Source organism: Pollicipes pollicipes, unplaced genomic scaffold (assembly GCF_011947565.3).
Source record: "Pollicipes pollicipes isolate AB1234 unplaced genomic scaffold, Ppol_2.1 Scaffold_2555;HRSCAF=2994_pilon_pilon_pilon, whole genome shotgun sequence".
Lineage (NCBI taxonomy): Eukaryota > Metazoa > Arthropoda > Thecostraca > Pollicipedomorpha > Pollicipedidae > Pollicipes > Pollicipes pollicipes.
In genome coordinates, this window is record NW_023596136.1 from 44430389 (window position 1) to 44454566 (window position 24178).

The window sequence follows — 24178 nt, forward strand, 5'->3', positions numbered from 1 at the left end:
CCGCAGTACATCATTTAATGTATATCGCCGTGCAGTGCTTCTAAAAAATGTCGCTTCTTAGGAGCCAGAAATGCTACGTTCCCATTTTGGGGTCAAAACACGTCTGATGGATGCACCGCAGCCTACCGATTATTTGGGCTCGCCGTCCTTCTTCCAGGGAGAACAGAATGCTGCTGTGAGCTGATTGTTTTGAATTAATCCTTCTGACAGAGCACAGATATGCTTTCTGCGTGTTGGGTGAGAAAGAAGTCATGCGGTTCCTGCATCGGAATGGTTTCATGTACTTTTTACATATTTCGTCAAAGTACTTCACACATCACTTTCTTCTGAGCCTACGTACCACGCATAATCAAAATCTTACTATTTCAGTTAGCTTGGGTCGCAGTTCCACTATGTGCTGCTAAAGACGCTTTTGTTCTCTTAACGCACCGCGGCGTCATCCCCAGTCGGCGAAGTTTTATTGCATCATTTCTGCTCGTTTTCTGTCTCTGCTTCTCTCCAGTGCCTCGTTCCAGTAGCGATGCTGGGGTGGTCGTTTGCAGCAGCAGCTATTTTCCGCGGCTAATAAGAAGCGCTATAGCGACAAAAATTCAGGAAAACACCAGCCCAAATGGGACTGAATCCTGACTTAAAGGGAGCTGAGACTGGCCCTTTGAAATGGAGAGATGCATAACGTGATGTGATATTAATGATTATGTTGTAATATACAATACAAACGCTAGCCGCCAGCCGTGTAAAAGTTATTAACATGTGCGGTAGAACATGTTCCGGCATATTCTGAAGTGCTGTCTAATGGGGATCCCATCTGTTAAGTTCTCTTTCAAAGTCTATGGGCGTCAAGGATGTCTTTGAATGAAAAAAAAACATAACTGACAACCGATACTTAGATGGACGTTGATTTTCTAGCTATTGGCGGCAGGGAAGAAGCAAAATGAGATGCCTACTTTAAAGATTACTTATGGACGTTTCGCTGTATCTTTCTGCTCTTTACCAGGGACTGTGAAATGTCTTGCCCTCGCTCGGCTGGCTCAAAACAGTTTTCCTTATCTTTGAGACTTTACGACGCACTCACCTCCTGAGGCTCTGTGACGTCACCTACCTCCTCTTCCTTTGGCAGGGAGAGCTAGGCACCGACAGGGGGAAGAAAGTATATTTTCTGTCACCGACGAAAGTTGGAACCGTCTAAACTGTCACCTGCGGCCAAATCTTTCAGAAGCCATTGCAACACAACTCTAATTGCGACAAACCACAAAACACGACAAATTAACTAAACCGTAGCTTAGCTACCAAGAGTTTTCGTCTCGGGAGCTCAACTGCATTCATGCATCATTTGCTGGTCACCAAACACTAATTGATGGTTGAGACTAAAGTAACAAAGTCATCAGATGAAGGCACAGTTGAAATGAGTGCGTCTAATGTTTTCGGTTTTTTCAATACACGCTTAAGGCAAGTTTGACAATTATCTCTGGCTAATTTTGGTTGCTGAAAGTGCAATTGGGTCTTGCATCAGTTTTGATTTATTTATTCTTATTGATCCCATCGATGACTGTGCAGGATCAAAAACAATTTTAAAAATAAGCCATCGGCGAGCAAGAAAGGGAGAATGCATTGGCTTATTGTGGCGAGTAACGGTGTGCTGGAGATATGGCCATTATTTTGGTTGCTAGGCAACGTAGACATTATTTTAGTTGCTAGGTAACGTAAAGCAGTCACATTTCCCCGAAACCTGGTGCAGCCGATTGACACGACACAGTTCTTGTTCCTCATCTCAGTATATAGTAGGCCGACATGAATTGTTGTGTATTAACTGACCAGCATTACCAAAAGCGTAAACCTGTACACTCGCAGCCCTCAGCTGAATGTAACCAAAAAGCGACATAATGACCGCCGCCATCGCCGCGTTCGCAAGCTACTGTCAGCGCTGACAATCGACATCCTCGAGAAGCCATTGAGTAGAGCTAACAATAGCTTCTCAATAATTTCAACGTCTTTAGTAGTGAATATTGCTTGGGGGCCACCCAATGACTTTGCTCTTCCATACAAACCAAAGAAAGTTGGGAGCTGTGGCAATATATCGTCAGTGGAGGCAAGTTTTTAAAAACTAATGACACCGAAATTTGCAAATCGAAACCCTCTACCACCCGACGTGCACAGTCAAGAATCCTCTCTCGAAAAGGCACACCCCGTTTAACATAAACAGTCTACATGCTATATGTTTTAATTTCAGGTAAGGGAAGGGGGGATTGTGCCTTCAAACCAGTGATGAAGATTCCTACTTTAGGCATCATTTTTATCCATTATGTTTCATTATTTATATGTTTTTGGTTCAGCCACCCCCCAAAAAAAGAAGAAACTGATGTTGGTAAACTACCTACGTCACTGCTCCCAGCTGCAAAAAGAAATCGCGTCAGATCTGAGGAGAAAACTGTATTAAAGTGCATGTTAGGGGTAGGCTCAGTCATTTGTTCTTCAGCACCTTCTTCCCTCCTTCCCTCACCCCAACGTATTTTGTAAAGCTGCGTCTCCGTAGCCCTCTATTTACCGATAAAATGGTTCTAAAAGCACCCGGAGACCATATCACTTGGCTTTGTGACGTCATCGTACAATCAGCTGGAAACGTGGGCGATCTTTGCTTTATTTGCACAATTATTACCGGTGCAGAACTCGCCCTTCCCAACATGATCCTAACCATTTGGAGCAAACACCATGTAATATTGGTATCATCAGATGCAAGCAACATTTTGAAACACCCTTGACACCCTTATCTAGCTTTATATGCAACATGATGACAATTAAAAGTGTTTTATCTCACGTGTGTTCACCGATCAGTACGCTAATTCTGAGGTGCACCGAGTGTTCCTCTCAGCAGCAGGAATCCCCAGATAAATTCTTGAGATGTGTCGCTCCAATGTCCCCTTTTTACCTCTGATCTGAAAGCACTGATCTGAGGGGTATTGGAAAAGCACTGTGCCACCAGTGATCTGTAAAATAGCTCTGATATGGTATAATTTGTAGTATATCTGTCACCTGCTGACAACTATTTTGACTAAAGCTGCTATGTTTGGCAGCACTGTATGGCTCAACTTACTCATATAGCGAAACGTCAGCGTTTTGACATGCGCTCCACACATGCTAAGCTGCGAGCGCTAACGAGTACAAGCCATATTAAGTTTTGAGTTCATCTAGCTGGGATTTTCCGTTATAATATGTTCTTGTCCGTTGGAATTTGTCATTGCTTTCAAAATTTTGTCACCAGCTGGCTCGCAAAGCCTCTGTCTTTTTCACCCACTAATATCCAGTAAATCAAAAGCTTTTTTCACCCCCTGGTCACTGGACAAGAAGGACAGTTCAAAACATGCTTCATTATTGCAGACAAAAACAACTGCAAGGTTGCATCGTTTCCTTGTCGAAACTGCATCATGCAAAATGTCTGGGCCAGGACTGGAGTGGGTCAGCTAACGGAGCATACCATTACATGCTTCTCCTGCGCCATTTCCAAAGTTCGATTCCTACTGTCCGCTGTCAAGCGCAGCTCTTGTTAATCCAAATTTGGACGAGTGCAGCCGCCGCATTGTCACGTGACGTGACCGGATCCTCTAAAATTCAACATTCCAAATTAGACTGTCATTTAAAAGCTAGCAAAGGAAAAACCTCGTGACATATTATCACTGAATCACTTTTAAATGTCATCAATTCATGCTGATTTTGACCGTTGCCAGTTTGGGTACAGCTGTGTGAACCCAGTCAAAAGCACACCTTAAGTCATGACGGCACTGACGGACATTAGGGATTCAAGACGCACTGAGCTGCTGAGGCCATATGGCGTCGCCTGCCTATCACCCTAATATGAGAGGCAGGCACCGCGGATAATCGAACCACGTTTCCCAGACGCTCAGCTCAACCGCTGCACCCTACCCTACCCATGCCTCTAATACGCCCTCTGCAGCACACCCTCTGAGTATTTCCCCACTCAGAGCGCGAGGTTTGCAAGGTCAAGCAAGCCCATTCTCGACGTAATTTACTGTCATAAGGAATCACACATCGTGCTCCGCAGCGAGCCGTAGATTTACAGTCCCCTCAAATATGCAAACAATGACTTATCTTTCCTCAGCCACATATAAATGGGCATTGAGAGAGATTGAAGTGGTCGTTGAGTTGGGACAAACTATGTAAATCGTATTTGGTGTCTACTTATAGTGTGGCTGCTCCGATAACTCGAAAAATGGTTGTATGTGTATATGCTGACGAAGCTGAAACTATGAACACATTGCCGATCTCAACATGATTCGCGCCACGCAATGCTGACCCAGAGGTAGACTGGGCGAATAGCTACTGCGCTGGCCGCAACCACGCTTCTGCATCAGCTCCGCTCGACCGGGCTTCCCGTTAGCATACCTGAGGGCGATACCACAGACCATTTTAGCATACCCGGGCGATACCACAGGCCATTTCAGCAGACCCGGGCGATACCACAGACCATTTTAGCATAACCCGGGCGATACCACAGATAATTTTTGGCATATCCCCGAGCGATAAACCGCAGAACCATTGCAGTATACCCCGCGCGATACCAACAGGTCATTTCAGCTTACCCGGGCAAATATCACAGATCATTTTAGCATACCCCGAGCAATACCAAAGACCGTTTTAGCATACCCCACGCGATACCACAGACCATTTGACATACCCCGATGCGATAACACAGACCATTTTAGCATACTCCCGGGCAATACCAAAGACCATTTTAGCATACCCCTGCGCGATACCACAGACCATTTTGGCATACCCCGCGCGATATCACAGGCCATTTCAGCTTTCCCGGGCGATACCACAGATCATTTTAGCATACCCCGGGCCACTACCAAATACCAATTTAGCATACCCCGTGCGATACCACAGACCATTTTGGCATGCCCCGATGCGATACCACGGACCATTTTAGCATACCCCAGGCAATATCAAAGACCATTTTAGCATACCCCGCGCGATACCCCAGACTATTATAGGGCTCTCGTGTAGCGAAGCGGCATTTGCTTTGCGGAGCACGAGCGCTGTTGAAGAAGAGAAACACAAAATGGCGAGTGCCGGACACCCCTTCAGTAGATGAGGTGCTCTCACATGCGGTGAGGTAACCGATCCTTTCCCACTGTGGCAGGTCAGGTGACCCTCAATCAACCGTGCCCCGCTCTGGCAGATCAATTGACCTCTGACTGGCACCGTCCCGATCTGACAGGTTGAATGACCTCTGACTGATGCCGCCATTCTCCGGAAGGTCAGGGAACTTTTGACTACTCCGCCCCACTCCGACAGGCTGGGAGACCGTTGACAACCCCCGCCCGCCCCGACAAGTCGGATACTTCTGACTGCCCTCGCCCCGCTCCGGCAGCTCAGGGGACCTCTTACTGCCCCCACCTCGCTTCGGTAGGTCAATCGACCTCCGATGCCCCCACCCCAACTCGACAGGCCACGCGACCTTTGACAGCTCCCGCCCCGAGCCGATGGGTCAGGTGATCTCTGACGGCCCCCGTCCCGCCCCGACTGGCCACGTGATCTCTGACCGCCCCCGCCCCGCTCTGGCAGGTCAGGTGACGCCCGTCACGGCTGTGACAGGCGGAGTGGCCGAGCTGCCCTGCCACGTGGAGCCGGATGCATCACGTGACGTCATGAGGCTGATGCTCTGGTACAAGGACAGCACGGGAGCGCCGTTCTACAGGTTAGTCCATCCTGTCGCCACGGGACCTGCGCTCCGGTGGCGAGAGCGGAGTGACTCTAACTGAGCACCTTTGTGCTTTGCGTCTAACCGAGAGTGGGGCTGTGGCATCTGGACCCCGTAGTGGGACAGATGCCCGGGTGTCGCCTGCCCGCCCCCCCCCCCCTCCTCCCTCCCTACCCCTAGTGTGGCAGCGCTCCCACATGTGCGTCCGTGGAGGAAACATTCTCGGGTTGGCACTAGCTTAGCTTTACTGTCATGTTGTCCACGGATTACCTGCACCGTTTAGAGTGCATAGCATCAAAATGACCCGCATGGTATCACATATGCCTGTAATGAAAGTGTACAACATGTAGCCCTGACTATTACGCTCTTCCCTGGAGTGCCGATGACCAGGGACAGATTAACATTTCTGTCTGAAGTGGAGCAGAATACTTTCCTGCTCAACCAAGTTGTGGTCTTATTACATCTGACAGAGGCTTGAGTTGTTCGGATTGTGTGACAGTTTGGGTGTTCTCGCAAATTGCTATGTATACTATTAGATATATATATATATATATATATATATATATATATATATATATATATAATATGTAATATACTACATAATGTAAAAAGTCTCAAAATCTGAATTCGGAGGCATGATCAGGATGGATGGCTATCTGCCATGTAAACCTGCTAAGACGTAGCAGCTCATGAATTGTCTAGCTGGCAGTTTTCCCGAGCTTTAAGAATTGGCATGCCGAGTCCAGTCGAGCAGTCAGCTGCCCCGTACAGCTGCTTGAAAATATCTGGAAAGGCCTAATATTAGCCGCTATTCAAACCACCGCGATGTAAAGGTTTTCAGAAATGTTCCAAAAGTTTTCAGTGTTTGCTTTCTTACTTTACAACTTTTACTGGCGATTTTCTGCTAGAAGTGCATTGACGGGATTGAAAACATGTTTGTTTGCTCGTCAAGACGTGTAAGTTGATAACGTTGCGCTTCGTTATTTAAAGCAGCATCGTGCTTGTAGGGCAGTTTGTTCCTGATTGTATCTACCAAAACTTTACGAGACTTTTCAAAAGGATTTGGTGAAATGTCAGACCAATATGTGACAAAACAGGTACCTATATCTTGGTTGCGTTCTTTTTAATAGGTATACGGTACTTACAAGGCTTGTAGACTGAAGCACGGTCCACAATGAATTCTTGAATTAAATGATCTTCAAATCCCCGTTCTCTACACCACGCGACATTGATACAAGCAATCATGGTGCGACCAGTATCCATAGCCACTGACCGTTCCACACCGGTGTCAGGTTTGGTATTATCTCAGAATGGGCTGAAATAGAGCATGGGTAGAAAAAACAAATGTTTGCAAAGAGCCTCGTTTCGTACAATAAGTTTGTTAGAAGTTTGATATCGTTTTTTAGATATTAAATGCCAATGCAATTGTAAAAAAACAATCATTTGCTTTGCGAAGTGCTAACAATGTACAGAAACGTTTTAAAACGTCACATATTTAAATATTTTCAGTTCACAATTGCTTTGTGAAAGTGGCTAGTATCCGGCCGTACTAACAGAAACAATGTTATAATTAAGCCATGATTGTACTCCAACTGCTACAATGGCCACAATGAATTACCACATGGTTTGCTCTTCCTGCGTTTTTTCAGTTTATGCAAGCTTCTGCTGTCATTTTGCTTATTTGCCAGCCGGCTTTAACCGGTAAAAACAAGCTTTGACAGAAACTGTTTCAGCCGGTTGCGACCACTCTAACGATGACGCTAGATTTCTTCAGATTGGGGGTGGGGTGAGGCCGCCCCCGTTTGTCTCCGTTGCAGTGCGATACACACAGATGGCTTGCGTTGCCGCTACAGCTACCATGAGTGATTCGTATGCAGTTGGCTCCACACTGCCGTGGTTGCTGCCATCAGATGCATCGATAATCAATATAATGACCCTTGCGAACCTCTGCAAACAATGTCGTGGTGCCCGAATGCGAACAATGGTGAGAACGACGCTAGACCCGATGACACGGGCGACAATGACCCGAGACCCTCTGACACTGGTTACAACGATCCAAGACCCAATGACACCAACGATCGTGGTCTCCGCCGTTTGCAGCTACGACACGCGCGGCCGCAAATCGACGCGCGGCACCCACTGGGCCAACGAGGACTCGCTGGGTCAGCGTTCCGAGTTCGATCCGCGGCCGCAGGCGCCTCTGCTGCGCATCAAGCACGTGGAGGAGGGCGACCAGGGCGTGTACCGGTGCCGTGCCGACTTCCGCACCTCGCCGACCTTCAACGCCCGGGTTAATCTGACCGTCGTCGGTGAGTATTCTCGCGCGTGGCGAGCTGGCGGACATGGCCGGGCTCAGTGAAGTTAGCACAGAGGTGCGAGCGGTGAGGACAGAGGTGAGGATGACTTGGCCATCGCAGGCTGCATCGTCCTGTGTTTGGAAAGGTACATTCTGGTTTCGTGTAATTAATGCGTTACCCTGGTACTATGCTAGTGAATATCCGTTCGTATCCGTGTTTTACCTGGCGAAACAAGTGTCGAGAAAAGAAACCAGCGCAATGGTAAAAAAACGTGATAAAGCATTGTGGATCTATTTTCGAGGCAAATCCATTTCATTTTTTGCACGGCCGTTCTTCACACACGTTCAGCGGTAGATTTTACGACGGCGCACTGGGCCGCCCAGGGCGCTTCAGATGGGCCGGAAAGAAGATTAAAGAGGCACTTCGGTGACAGAAGACACGCTCTTGAGCATGCCCCTTCATCTCCCCGGCCGGATTCGATTCGATAGCAACGTACCGTCCAGGCGCTTGGTGGTTTAGAACGTGCACGGGCTCTCCCGCCCGGTGGACGGTGAATATCACCGGCGGAGGGCAACGGGGTCATGACCCGGCCTTGCCCTCTGACCACTGCCGAGGCCATCCTTTACAAGCTGCCGGCGGAGCCCGTCGGTAGACACGTCATGCTAAAGCCGGCCGCAGGGCTCAACGGCGCAGTATAAGACGTAGCTCAGCATAAGGAGCTATTGAGGGCCTCGTGAGAAGTACCGCCGTCATGGAGCCCGCCGCGGGAGGGCTGCGGATATATTCACGGCCCTTCCACCCGATGAGTGGACACATATCGCCGTCATCAGGTGACCGCCAGCTTAGCTCACAGCCGGGCCATGTGTGGGTGGCGCATCCCGTGAGTGTCTGGTTGACAAGGTGGGTGGGTGTCTGGTTGACAGGGGGGTAAGTGTCTGGTCGACAGCGGAGTGTGTGTCTGTTTGATAGGGTGAGTGGGTGTCTGGTTGACAGGGGAGTGAGCATCTGGTTGACAGGGGAGTGAATGTCTGGTCGACAGGGGAGTGAGTGCCTGGTTGACAGGGGAGTGAGCATCTGGTCGACAGGAAAGTGAGTGTCTAGCTGACAGGGGCAGTGAGTGTCTGACTGGCGATCAGCACCCATGTCACGGAGCAATCGTGTGCCTGGTGACGAAGGCGGTGGGTGGCTGCATGACGAAGGCGATGCGTGTCTGAGTGACGTAAGAAGCGGTTCTCTGAGAAACGGCGGCATTGGGTGCCTCCATGACAGGGGTAGTCTGTGAGAGATGGGGCTGATGGGTGTCTCGTGATGGATGCTGTAATTGCCGGGGCCACGACACTAGTGGGTGTCCAAGTGACAGAAACAGCGGTCGTGTGACGAAACCAGTGAGTGTCTGAGTAACAGAGCCAGCGAGTGTCTGAGTGCCAGAGCCGGTGAGTGTCTGAGCGACGGAGTGGCCGGGATCCGGTCGCGAGCAGGATCGTTCAGGCGCGCCCGTTGGCTCGTCATACGCCACCCAGGCGGCAAAACGGCCGGCCAGATGAAGATTACATTCATAGCAGGCGGCTGGCATGCCGAAAGGGCTCCAGATGACGATGCGTGCGTGATGGGACGACCTCGAGCGGCGACGCTGGCGACACGTTCGAATGGCTCCGCTCAGGAACGGTCACGGCGGCATGTTACGATAGCAGAGCAGAAGCAGTTGTTTTACCGACTTAAGTTCAGCGCGACAGAAATACGAGATGCCTGGGAAGAACCCCCGGCCCTAGATCACGCCGCCAGTAAGGCGTAAACCGGCGTGAGCGTGATGGAAACAGCGATAACCATCACTGCTCTTTCGGATGAATAGCTAACGCCAAGCCTCTTAGGTCAGCCTCAACAAAGCATGGACGACGCCCATGAGCTTTCGGTGGTAACGCCGTCACCATGTCTTCAGCAGTGAGCCTGTGAAGCGTGGTTCTTTCGCAGAATCCGCGCGTCACAGAATCTCATCGGAAGGTTGCATTGTAGTCATTTCGAATTGGCTGCAAAATGCATTTAAATGTTCAATGCGGCCATGCTGCCGACTAAGGAAGAGATGTAGTCGCTTTGACGTGACGCAAATTGAAAGCTAATGATTTGAAGATGTGAAATTGAAGATAATGTTTTTTTCTTGTGCCATTAACTTGCTTTGTCCTACCGCGATCACGGTTCGTAGCAAAATGACATAATATATGTATTTATATATGTATATATATATATATATACATGTATACATACCATGTCTTTGTATCCCGTGTTTCTTTTCTTAGTGCTTTCATGAATGCATTCATACTCCGTAGTCAGGTGCGTACATTACCGTATTCAAACTAGAGCAAAGCACGCCAAAACAGTGATCATTTTACAGCGGACGTTCATCCAGCTTAACTCGCTCCCGGCCGGGCAGCGGGAGGTTGACTTCCCTGCCTACGGTTTTCCAAGCACAGGTGAAATACGAACGCTCCCAGCGGCGCGAAAAATTCAGTACCTTTTCATCTATCATTGTTGTGTCCTTTGTGAAAATTAATCTCCCAAGATCAGTGACTTATGTTAGATAAAAAAGATCAAAGGTAAACAAACTTTGACCACACACTACTTTTTAGGGGTCATTTGACATTATTCAAACTTATGATAGTAAAAGAACATCATAGTATCGGCAGTTTTTATCTTTCATTTTTTTTACAATCTGCGAGGTCAGTGATCTGAATTCGGGTCAATGCCCATCATTTTTTATAAATAATGGAAATGTGTACGTATTTTTGCATAGTTTTGATATATGTATATGATGAAAAGAGTACTGACTTACATGCAAAGTCTCAGGGCAATCACAAACATGATCACAGGATACATGACCTTGGCCCAGGCCATGACATATCTCAATTTGCATATTCTACAAAACATACGCTGAGGTCAAAACATTCAGAAAAATTCAGATAATTCACTGAACGCATATTATGATAGCATTCTAGTGCGTAATAAGGCCACAGTAAGTAGCATGAATACATGCAAGGTCATATGAGGTCATCCAAGATTTATGTCTATGTTGCCATTAGCGGAAAGGCATAAACACACATGCACCAACGTGCCTGTTCTCAGCTTTATAAATGCATTTTCAAGCGTCTAAGTGGCTATGTATTTTAAAGGCAACAGCTATGCGATCTTCAGTGCTTGTAGATGTGCAATACACGATTTTTAATCATAGAAAAACATTGTACTGGTGATGTAGACCCGATTAGCGCTGAAGATTTGTCTGTTGGATTGCATATCAATTTTACCTAGGCTGACCCCAGATAAACTATAGGCTGTTGCAAAAATAGTATTTCGGTGTCTAGAATGTTTTTTCTCACAGCTGCACCTCATAAAAGAAAATCCGTCAGAACTGTTTTGTGAAGAAAAGTACCGCATCACGTAAACCAATTATGAGCAATGGCTTATCTGACCTGACCCGTGTAAGGGATTAGAAATGGTCGGAATTGACTCCCTGCAGTCTTAACCGCTGATCGCTGATTTATACGGCGTCTGGAAGTTGGAGATCCCAGGGGGAAGTTAACTTCCCGGTTGTCTCAAACCCCCGGCTGGGCGCGGGTTAATTTGCCTCACAAAAGAGGCGTTAGTGAATCCCCGATTGGATTCCCGATGGGCGAATTTGTCTCACCTAAGCGGCGTTGAGAAACATCTGCCGCTCGGCTCCTCCTACATTGACCAGGTCCGAACGCTGATGCAGTGATAACATATTCCGTCCCCGCTGAGTCTTACGCCGCTCAATGCCGTGCTCACCGCAGCTCTGGTCGGCCGGTCCTGACGGACAACACTTGGCTGCGCGTCCCCAGTCGAATCAGGTCCGCGCGTGGCACCTCCGGCGGCTGTGTTTGCTCGGAGGCTCACAGTTTACTTCAGTCCGGCCCGTCGCTGAAGCTTTCAAAACAACTGGATTCTCGTTCTGGCAGAGTTTGTACCTGGGACAAGGCTTTCCGTGAGCTTTCCGTTCAGGATGTGAAAACGCTCGTTTGCTCGTTGACTGAGGTTTCTTATGGATAACGTTCGTCACTGGTAACTGTTTTAGTAACGACACAGCTGTGACATCACTTCAAGCCGCCTAACACCGGTAGACATTGGTCCGGCACTGACAGCCGGACCAATCGCAGTGCCAGAGCGCGGGACAGCTTCCAGCTGACTGACCGCATCCAGGGTCGCAGCCACCATGCTCGCGGTCGCATCACGCTGTGGGCGTAGAATGGGTGTGCCACGGGCCATTTCATCCTTAGGGAGGATCGCTGAACTGCGGCACATTGCCGGACGGTGATGACTCCTTCAACTGAGTTCATTATGCCTGACCAGCGCAGTGAAAGCCCGGTGAACGCAGGCCTGATACCGTGAACTCCGATTCCAGTCGAGCCTGCATGCCCAAGGTTACTAACAAGTGCCAGGCTTACCTACCGGCCGTATGGGATCATCGGATCAATGCCCTCAGCTCTATCCCCTTAATTAAATTGATGGCCGTAATGCCCGCGGGGACAGCAGTAGATCCATCAGACGGGTATCGCAGATGGCTCCATCCAGTAGCGGCCGCTATCGGGCTACCGTCGGGCCGGGCCATCGGGCTGCTGTCGGGCCGGGCCATCGGGCTGCTGTCGGGCCGGGCCATCGGGCTGCTGTCGGGCCGGGCCATCGGGCTGCTGTCGGGCCGGGCCATCGGGCTGCTGTCGGGCCGGGCCATCGGGCTGTCGTCGGGCCGGGCCATCGGGCTGCTGTCGGGCCGGGCCATCGGGCTGCTGTCGGGCCGGGCCATCGGGCTGCTGTCGGGCCGGGCCATCGGGCTGCTGTCGGGCCGGGCCATCGGGCTGCTGTCGGGCCAGGCCATCGGGCTGCCGTCGGGAGCGGCCATCGGGCTGTCGTCGGGCCGGACCATTGGGCTGCTGTCGGGCCGGGCTGAGTCGGTCCGACCCTTCATGTGGGCCCCGTTAGTGGCGGCCTCGGGCAGCCGTCGGGCCAGGCCACCGGGTCGGGCCATCGGGCTGCCGTCGGGCCGGGCCGAGTCGGTCCGACCCGACGTTTTGATCTCGTCAGCGGCGTGATCCGGCCGTGCGGCGGACGGGGGCGGCAAGCCAACATGATCCATCCGAACCGCTCGGCGGGGAGGGGGGTCTCGTTAACTTCGCCTGCATGTGGCGCGTCAATGCGGCGTCTCGAGAACGCGCCGCCCGGTGAACGCTCCCCGGTATGATTAGTAGGCGGGAAGACATGGCTGAGAAGAGACGTAAGCCGTGTACTGCGTCACTCTGATCGTTGCTTATGAATTCTGTGATGGTTCGTAATTTAAGTCAAAGCTGGATATGGTGATACCCGTGCGCTATGTGTTGAAGTTCTCCCCATTCCCTGATTCTATCTCGCCTCCCTCTTTCTCCGGGCCTTTTCAATGCGTTGGAAGCCGACCATCAGCGATGCACATCCCCGGCCAAATGGCAGGCTCCCACATGGATTTCTTGTAATCTTGAAATAGTCCTTCATTCGGGCCATCATTTTGGTCAACACAATTCATTTCGGGGGGAGAATTACCCTGCCACCACTACAATTCTATTCTGGAGTTTCTTGGGTGAATAATGCTGCGATATAAATTTTAGGCGTGAGCTGGGACAGCATGGAAATAAAAACGTAGCATAGTAACGTAAATAACATTCAGGTTCCTATCAAGCCCAGGCTGCAATAAACATGTTAGACTGACTTAAATAAATGCCAAATGAAATATAGACGATTTTAACACAAATCGAAGGGTTTCCTGCCAATTAGGAAGGAAGCTAGTGTTTTGTTTTTTCATGTTCAGCAAACTAACTGCTCGAACTGAACGTGGAACAATTGGCGATCAAAACCGTCAGTGATCTATTGTAACAGTGTTGAAGTATAGCACTTCACACAGGATGCTTACGAGTATCAGCGTTAAATTACAGGTTAAATTAATTTACCCCTTCGTATTAACATATATATAATGTATATAATTATATATATATATATATATATATATATATATAATGTAATGTTTCAAGATGTGTAACCAAAAGCAGGTGTTTCAAATTTGTGTTGGGTTATGAGCTGAAATAGCCATCCTGAAGAACATTCGATGCAATTCAAAGCTCTGCCTTTCTTAAGACCAAAACCCCTCGGGTTTCTGAGCTACACACTCGCGAAGATGTGCACACTATTTCTGGGAAACTATTTCACGATCACCCAGGCATCCATGCCGCCATAATGACGTCATTCTAATCCTAATATTCCATCAGCTATGCGGCAATCAAGACCAAGGAAAAATAGATTGTCGAGTTTGTTCATACCTGACGTTTATGGACACGATTTCCAGATGTAGTGGCCGTTAATTGGCTCTTAATCAATGTTATGCAACGTACGATGACCCAAACTCACTGACGTATTAAGGAGTATTTTTATTAGAAGAGAAATGGCGTTGACTAGAGCAATCTTTTTACTTAAATCATACCATTAATTGAAAGTGAGCTTATCTCATCAGGCCTTACACATGCTTCGATATCTTCAACTGCAGAGCACCCCGTTTAACTAACCTATTGGGCTGTCAACTCACATGGAACTCGCAGCAACATTTCTTTGTTCCTGTCGCGCATCCCCCAGTCGTAGAGGGATCGTACCGACGCATTTCATTATTTTCGGGCGTTTGCTGACTTTTATTTCTGTGCCGTGAGATAAGGAGACCGCGTCGGCAAATTTGTGATGTAAATTTGTTGCTCACAGAGCAACTGCGTCCTTAGACAAAGTGAGCGATAAACAGAGTGCGTCAAGTACGAAGCTTAAGAACACACACACCGTACACAACATTACAAATAAGTCGACGGCGTTGATGAAATCAGTAGCCAAATCAAGAGTGGCTGCTCCCTGTCTCGATAAAGGCAATCGAGGTAGTCATAAAGGGCGTCGAGGCATACACCACCAGCCGTTGTGCTCTTTTTTAGCATAAACTGAAGTGATTTCGGCAATGGAGTGATGGGCATGGTTCCGCAAGTTTTGCTTTTCGGTAGGCCTGTGATGCGTTTCACGCTTGAACGTAAAAGCTTGCTAATAATTTCCATTATACTCGAACAACAATAACGCTCCACACAAACATCACAAACTTTTGCTTCAAAAGCTATGGCAACCATTTTTGCCGCGGAAATTGACTGCATTTCCACCGACCCAAAAATCAATTTTCCGTCCATTTCAATAATACACAGGTGCTTGCCCCAAAACCGTTCTGCAACCCATGCGTCCTTTTAGGACTTGGTTTCGCCACTTTTTCAGATCAGTCGTATTTTTCTACCGCACATTTTGCTTAAGAGGTGTGGTGGCAGCGGGAATGTTTTAACGGCATCTGTTCTTTCTTCGGAACCAGTGTGCCTTCGTTGTATAGAAGCGTGGGTACATGGAGGCTCATGCAAATGCATACCTCCCTCGTTAGGTTATGATATCTTGAGATCGTGAGTGAGATGATGTCTTGTTTTTAATGCGATTATTCACCTGGTGGTTTGGGGGAATTTTACCTCCATATTTTTATGACATGAAAACGGGCTTAAAAGCGTTCAACAAAGATACTTGTAGTGAAATAATTCCCCAGCAAGCTTTATATGCCCAATACCCATTGCATTTTCATCCTTCTCATGAATTTGTAAACAACTGCAATATTGACGCGATCAATAAGCGATTACGTTCTGAAACAGCGCACATTCAGAAGTTCCTATTTGAACAGACTGAAGCCCCTGAGAAGAAATATTTTTGTGCTATATATCCAGTTAACAAAAATACACCACCATTACACACCAAGACACATCGCATTTCTCCCCAAACCGTGTGGTTTCTTTCATTTTAACAGTTACCCGCTTTTTCTGATCCAAGCTGTTTGCAAAATGTTCGCTTCGACATGGGCGAATGTGTGCAGTCCCTTATTTGCTCCATTTTTAAGTCGACACGTCTAGAACAATCTATTAACAAAAAGCGAAAGGCTGGCATATAGAACGGTGTCATGGCAGTCAGAGCTGGCGTAGATTGCTTCCAACCGCACTACTTACGCCACTGAAACGTGGTTTGTAAAAGGTGCAAACTCTTCAACACAAAGCCCATATTTGAAAAGTGCCTTTCATGCCGACCCGACTCGTGCTTGACGCCACGTTTTTGCTCACTGTTTGCGTCACGTACAGTCGACAGCGAGTGGCCCATTGCGCGGTACACTCCGGCCGTATGTATCAGGGCGGGCGTGGCTGGGCGTCGTCGGTTTCAGATAACATCCATCTGGAGGCGCAGCTGGCCGCACGACGCGACCGACGCGGCGTTTTAGCGGCGCCGCACCGTCGCGCCGCCACTTCATGGCCCTGGCGGCGGTGTCATCGGCGGAATTGTGACACCACGCCGGCGGGCGACACGAGCGGCGGCCGCCTACGTCGCGGCCCAGGAGGCGGTCGTAAATTGTCGGCAGGGCGGCAGATGTCGGCACCAATTTACCTCAAAGTCCGAGGCGGGGCGCCATAGCTGGGCGGTGGTGACCGATCGGCGCTGGCCGCCAATAGTGCCTGGGGCGGCGGCGGCACGTCGCAGGCGGGCCGTTCGTCTGAGCGCAGCTGCCGGCTGCAATGAGGTGTGAGATAGCCGACCGTGGCCGCCGACGCCGACCGCTGCTCTCTATCAACGCCGAACCATCGCTAGTCTGAGGATGACCAGCGCCAGCACTGGCGGCCAGGGTTCATTGGCGTTGTAACCCATGCTCCTCTGCTCTGGGTGCTCTCCGACGCCGCCTGTGCTGGATCACATGGTTGGGGCTACATCCTCTCAGTCTCCTCTGACAGGCCTTATTCTGACTGAAACCGCGGTGCAAGTATCAAAACACACCTTTCGCGGCGATTTGTGTTTTTAAATATTACATCTGTCAGCGATGAATCCTCGCAAAACACGCGCAAATTAAAACGTAGCAATCAAGCTGCTTTGATGCAATCCGCCCGCAAATTGGAACGCCAAAATGATGGCGCCCGAGGACTGCTTTGTTTTTCTGATGACGTCCGCCTGACTTCAAAGGCTACACAACTGCGCAGTGGATTCTGCCGCCGGCAACCCCAGTCGCCGGCTGAATACGACGCAGCAGCCGTCTGTCTTGGCCAACGCGGCCGCCGCGGTGGAGAATGTCGGCCGGCCTTGCCACGGCCGACGCTCTCCGTTGCCCCTGCTGGCACTCTTCGTTACCACGGCCGGCACTCCGCCGCCACGATCGGCACCCCGCTGCCACGGCCGGGACTCCCTCCTGCCACGACCGGCACTCGCCGCTGATACGCCCGCACTTCCCGCTGATACGGTCCGTCCTCACCGCTGATAAGGCCCGTACTCCCCGCTGATACGGCCGGCACTCACCGCTGATACCGTCGGCACTTCCCGCTGATGCGGCCGACACTCCGCGCTGATACCGTCGGCACTCCCCGCTGATGTGGCCGACACTCCGCGCTGATACGGCCGGCACTCGCCGCTGATACGGCCGCCCTCACCGCTGATACGGTCCGCACTTCCCGCTGCCACGGCCCGCCCGAGCACATTTTTATTTCCATACCTGGCGGTGCTGGCGCGGCCGCCGGCCACCATATGCAGTTTGCCATGTGACGAGATAACGCGGAGATGGCGTGCAAGCCCGGCCGACGGCTGCAGCCATCCCTCGCCATGTCATTAGCTGGAATGGGTGGCGACGGCGGGCTCCATCCAGCCTGTATGCATCAAATGACGGTGCACGGAACTCCACCCGTTCTGCATATGTCAAGCCCCGCTGGTGGGAGCTCAAGCTAGTCAATATCTTGCAATCTTCCTTCTTGGTACGAATGGTCAGCCTGGGTCGGTCAAATCCCGCGGTTTGGAGCTCCACTTGGACTAACGGCTATCTTGTTCACATAGCTATCTTCTTCAATCGAACTTGCCTTCCGTGGTCTTCATCCCGTCACCTCCCAAAATCACACACATTTAAGTTGTTTCAGGGAAAGGGTCATTGCAAAAGCGTGACGTCGTTAGGAAGTTGTTTGAATTGCAATGAGCTGGTGTCACTCTCATGACGATACTTGCGATAATGCCATCCTCCTCGTGCAGCTATGTCATCTATGCGTTGAATACCATGCATTTTTTACGAGCCTGGCCTATCTGACGGCTATCGAGATCGAGGCAATATCAGCTTAAATATTAAAGCTCGCATTCATTAAACCCACGCGACTGCTTCATAATTAAACAAAGCGACTGATTTATGTATCAGTGGTGATGCAAGCGCCATTCAGAGCCAAGCCTGAGTAGCGCCGGGTGGTGTACTGCTCAAATGAATGTCAGCATGAATTTTGAAGAGCACATCACACTTCAGCTTGCAGGTACAGCAGTCGTATACCATACCAGCAATATCACTCCTGATAAACGAAGCCAGCGCAGCACAGTAAGTAGTCTGTGCTGGCTGGGGCTCTCCCTGAATGCCGATATGTTTTTCCCGAATGAATTCCAAATGACGCGGTAAAGCGACACCAGACGTTGCATAGCTGTAGGCGATTGAATGGCTGATCATTTTATACAAAAGCTTGGATGTAACTCGCAAGGTCAATGGACTATGGCAGCAATATCACACTTGACAAACAACGCCAGCGGAGCACATGCAATGGCATGGTGGTGGCATGGGGTGGCCCTCTGGCAAGCTCTGCTCTCGCGCACCGGTAGGCTGCTCATATTCATCCGTGCAGCTGTCAGCGTGTCGGCGGAACCGCGGCGTCAGGTGCAACGTACTACGTTCTGCTCACGCTGGCTAACGCTCTTCTAGATGAGGCGCCTTTTTGACCAGCTGCGTAGCGTCCTCACACTGTCAGATGATTGGACATGAGGAGTACGAGCAGCTCCCACCATCACTTTTCCACCCGAAACTTCAGCTCTGGGCGGATGTCGTCACGTCGACCAGCATGGCGTCGCAGAGCCTCACTGCAGTTGACACATTCACGCTCCACTTTATGGGATGCGTCATCGTCTTCTGCCTCATTAGCTGCGTCACCGCCTGCGGGCGGCTCTGCGTTCTCCGGGGTTTCCGCTCTCGGGCGCGATGGGTGTCCTTCCCTGCCCTCCTCCCAGGGGGACCGCTGGGTCGTATTTGCGGTGCTCGGGGCGAGCGGCCGGGCGACCTTCGCTCGGGCCACCATCGTCGGACAAATGATGTGACAGCGACGGGGCCGCGGGGGAGGGGAAGGAAAGCGGGGCAATCGATGCCGCCAGCGGTGGCGGAAAGTCGCCGCCACCGACCCGTCTTTGTGCAATGTCGTGATTGATCACACGCCGGACAGGCCGGCGGGCCACAATGGTCGCCCGGTCACCGCCTTGGAGGGCGTAAAAACGCCGCCGGCGAGAACAGGCCCGCGGGCGTGCTGTCGCAACGCGGCCGGCGCGGGCAGATCCACAGGGTGCGCTGCCGTCACGCGGCCGGCGCGGGCAGATCCACAGGGTGTGCTGTCGTCACGCGGCAGGCGCGGGCAGATCCACAGGGTGCGCTGTCGTCACGCGGCCGGCGCGGGCAGATCCACAGGGTGCGCTGTCGTGACGACAGCGCACCCTGTGGATCTGCCCGCCGGCGCGAGCAGGCCCGCGGGGTGTGCTGTCGTCACGCGGCCGGCACGAGCAGGTCCGCGGGGTGCGCTGTCGTCACGCTGTCGTCGGCTGTCGGCCGTCACCGGCGCGCTGGTGAAAATGGAGGCTGCCGAAGAGCGCGCTGTCGCCAGCCGTCAGGACCGGCGTCCGCTGGTGACGGCTGTCGTCAGGACCAGCGTCCACTGGTGACGGCTGTCGTCAGGACCAGCGTCCGCTGGTGATGGGGCGTTCGCTGGTGATGGCTGTCGCTTGGACCAGCGCCTGCTGGTGACGGCTGTCGGCCGGGCCAGCGTACGCTGGTGACGGCTGTCATCCGGACCAGCGCCCGCTAGTGACGGCTGCCGCCACCGACTCCGGCACCCTGCCGCGCACAGGCACCAGCACTTGAAGCGTGTTTGGACGGTCAATACTAAAGCTTGTTTTTCGCGCTGAAATCGCGCCAGAAATATGACTTAGGTTCGCTGTGAATGAATGGAGGCATGCCTTTCGCCTCAGAGTTTCAAAAAGCCCTGTCGCTGCGTTATGTGGTCAGGGAGCCGTGCTGTAGAAGCCAATCTCCTGGAAGCTGTGAGCACGGCTACGGAGTATGAATTTCCGGCTTGGCACAATGGCAGCACGCCCTGCTGGCACTGCCACTCAAGCTACGCCCCGCCGAGTGCAACAAAGTTGGTCTCCTTCTCTCCTGCATCCCGAGTCTGCTAAAGTTTCCTGCACTGGCTCACCTGCATGCAAAGTACCCCTTCCCCGGCGAAGTTCGCCGAACACACACGAAAATACGAACGTGGCGTCCGGTGTGCTGGCGCCCGAGTGTTTCCCACGCGCGACTCAGTGCTTGATGTGGCACGAAAGTCTCGATGTAAAACTAAAACGGCACCCATTTCCAAACGCTAACTCTTCACGATGTTATGCTGGTGTTGAAGCTGTGCGAGTTTACATGTTGTGTTGCATATTGTTTGTTTCCGTACTGAATAAGTTGCATTGGCAATACGCGTACATATCCACGCTTTTAAAACGTCATTGATAACATCGTAGGTCCAAGGCTGTCTGACATTGTCTTGTATTTCAATACGGGGTGCTGGTTTGTTTGGAAATGAGGTAGATTGTGTATTTTATTTATGTTTTGCCATGTGTATGTTAATTATTACGTGTTGAAACCCAAAGCTTTCAAAAGACGCGGTCAGTATGGCCCCTCCTACCGCTCCTACGTCCCCCTGCACATACCCAAGTTCTGATAATGAAGTCAAGTTATCATTGTGGTCGCCGGCGAGTCTTCGCCCGGTCGGAGAATGGCTCACCAACACCGCTACGCCGCCGGCCCTGACACCGGGCTGCCGGCTGCGAGGCCTGACGCCGTCCGCTTGCTGTGTTTCAGTGCCGCCGCAGCAGCCGCGGCTCTTCAACGAAACCGGCGGCATGATCTCCTCCACGGCCGGCCCCTATAAGGAGGGTGACACGGCTCGGCTCATCTGCGAGGTCAAGGGAGGTAGGTCACCGTCCGAGTTCAGCGGAGGAAGGTCACCGTCCGTGTGCACCTCCCATCACGCTGGTGCTTTGTTTTTGTCTTGCGCGTTAAGGACTGCACGGACTGGGTAAACCCATGACAACCCATGTGGAGTGGGTAATATGCTGGATTGAATGCAGAGTTCGAACTCAATTATGTTATGGGTACAGGTATGAAGAAATACATTTATGACTTTTTGTGGGTTGCTCAATGCACACTACATAATATTACTGCGTCCCTCTTTAGTCACAGTTGGCTTCATTGGCACTACTTGTGCAGCTGCCAAAGTAAACAGTCAGCTGGTGTGTGCATCTTTCTGAAACACTAATTAACAGCACTTAGGTGAGTTATAACTCAAGTGCTGAAAAACAGGCGCCAGATGGGTAACGGGTGATTGGGAATGAAAAGCGTTCGGGTTTGGACACAGCCCTTAGTCATCGTCACGCATATGGATGTATGTTGGACATGATATCAACCCTTGTTGCTGTAACGGTAGCAGCCACTCAGGCTCACCGCCTAAAATGGCTGTGGTTGTCGCCCCTGCCCCCTCCTCCCGGCCCCTGCCTTTTCCGTTGTCTCTCGTTCTGTGCTGCCTCTCTATCTAACTATCGCTCTCTCCTCTCTCCTCCATCACGTATCCCTTTCCAGTTGTCGTGCGCCAGCCAGCTGTTTTCAACTTGGGGTTGGATTTGATGGCTGCGGCGCATTCGGAAGGTTTGGCAGAGACCGACGCGCTTTTTAGCGCCGAAATTGTCCTCGCGACTGCAGCGGAAAAATACGTCTGGGGCGCGGCGGGCGCGACCGATGGCGAGAGAAGTGGTGTTATTGATAAATGCCCCGGCGCCGCGCTGCCATTGATGGATGCCCGATGGCGGGATCAAAACATGGCGGCGAGCGCAGCAGCTGCGGATGGCATTCGGGAAGGCGGCACAACACATACATAGGACAACAATAAAAACTTGCGGCGCCATTTGATTCCGCGCGTCCGCCGAGGCCTCTTTTTACGAGTGACATCTCCATTAACATACAAATCAATAATGATATGCGTCCAGTGCACCATTCCCTGTGCACCATCTGATTTAGATTGAATGAAATATGAGGGTGTTATATTTTTATTGGCTATTTTGGTCGATTGCTGATATTGGAAAGCTATGTTTTACTGCTAGGTGTAAAGACAAACACGCGGACTGGAGACGGAGACGAAACCGCAGGCCGGTTCTCTATTGTTCTCAAACAGCACAATCAAAAGCCGTTAACACCAAACTATAGTTGGTGTTGCTAATGACAACAGTAGGAGACGTTGACCGAAACCGCTCCGGACTATTTATACCTACAACCTGACAAGGCCGGAATGTCCATTTACCGCGATGCCAACCAGCTGCAACGGCGAACGAGCGCCCGCGGCGTACCGGGCCTTCCGTTGAATGGACAGAGACATTCGCGAGAGAGTGACCACTCTCCAAGCTTTTCTCCAAAGAGAAGTTATCATCGAACGCACCCTTCAGTCAGCTCGACCTTGAACCCACCTCGTCACGTAATAATCAGCGACCGGAGGCTGGCGCCGCTGCTCGCTGAAAAGCACGGCGAACGGCCTCGATGGGAAAAATGTCATGCTTCGGCCAGTTCAGACGTGTTTGCGTGTGCATGTGTGTGTGTGTGTGTGTGTGTGTGTGTGTGTGTGTGTGTGTGTGTGTGTGTGTGTGTGTGTGTGTGTGTGCGTGTGTGCGTGTGTGCGTGTGTGTGTGTGTGTGCGTGTGTGCGTGTGTGCGTGTGCGTGTGCGTGTGCGTGTGAGTGTGTGTGTGTGTGTGTGTGGTGATTTGAGAAACCCCAGTCGTTATGAGAAAGGCTTGCTTAGAAAATGAGCGCTACCAATTTGACCAAGTCATACAGTGAGTTAGTCGTTGACCTAGGTTCGATTCAAACTTTTTCACCCCTTATACCAGTAATCACACCATAATCATGTGGTTTGATCATATCATATCAATCATCATCATTGTTCTTGGCTCATACATATCATCAATCGCTTTGATCACTTGCAAGTGTTACGGGTTCGGTGTTTTTCATACACAATATTTTCGATCGTAACTGACAGTTGGCATATGAACCCATCCATTCGTTGTCAAGTTTAACCATAAACTCCCTGACTCACTGCTACATCGACTCGAAACTCTATATATGATCATTATGCCCTATTTCCTGAAAAATGAATGCCTTAAGTATTACTGGAAGTAGAGATAGCAAGAGGACAAATTTCGCCTTCTTTCATCTCTTCGAAGCGTGCTTCCCAGAGAATGTCATTCTGCAATAAGCTACATAACACGTGCCAATGCAATAAACAAAATATTACACAGCCAGTGAATATGACTTTATCCTCGTGTCCCATAGTTTACGGATGTTGCAGTTTCATATCACATACGTTTACACAGGCACTGCGGGCGATAGCCCAATGGACACTGCATTGTTGCATTAAACGACGTATGAGGAGCCGAGGTTGTCATGAAAGATATATTGGTACTACGTCCGGGGGCGATTTACGCATCAATCCCAGTAAGCCGTGGTATTTTGGTCTTGAGCTGCATATCAAATTATGTTATCGCGACGCTCGTTTTACATGCTATAAATGTATTCTCTCAAATGCTGCATGAGGTCCGACCAGGGGTTCGCTGGACTCTGCTAATGGCTTCCCTGTGGCAAGTGATCCAACAGAGCAAGTTGGGCAGTGTGGGAATAGCTCCTCTGCCATTTCGCAGTGCTTTATGGTTTGGAAAAGCCTCCACATCTTTTTCACCATGTTATGTAAGTTCATGATCAAACCATTTTTGATGGTATGGGCTGCAATGGCAAATGCGTGATCTTCTTCAGATTATTTCAATGATGAGCTCCGCTGTGACGTTCAGTCACACTCCTTCAGACACTCCTGACAGTTTGATGTAATCCAGCTTAAGTGATAATAAATGTAAATATACTAGGCCATCTGAAACGACGTCCTGAATGTATTCAAAACTACGACGAAAACAACA

At 50.5% G+C, this 24178-nt stretch overlaps 1 protein-coding gene across 1 annotated transcript in view; it reads left to right on the forward strand.

The window, feature by feature from the left end:
- The window catches only part of LOC119101698 (synaptogenesis protein syg-2-like), an 83149-nt gene that overhangs the window by 4808 nt on the left and 54163 nt on the right, over positions 1-24178 (forward strand). The window contains exons 2-4 of the mRNA XM_037225116.1: positions 5581-5713; positions 7817-8025; positions 21029-21139. Coding sequence (XP_037081011.1) covers positions 5581-5713; positions 7817-8025; positions 21029-21139 — 453 coding nt within the window. The remainder of the gene's footprint in view (positions 1-5580; positions 5714-7816; positions 8026-21028; positions 21140-24178) is intronic.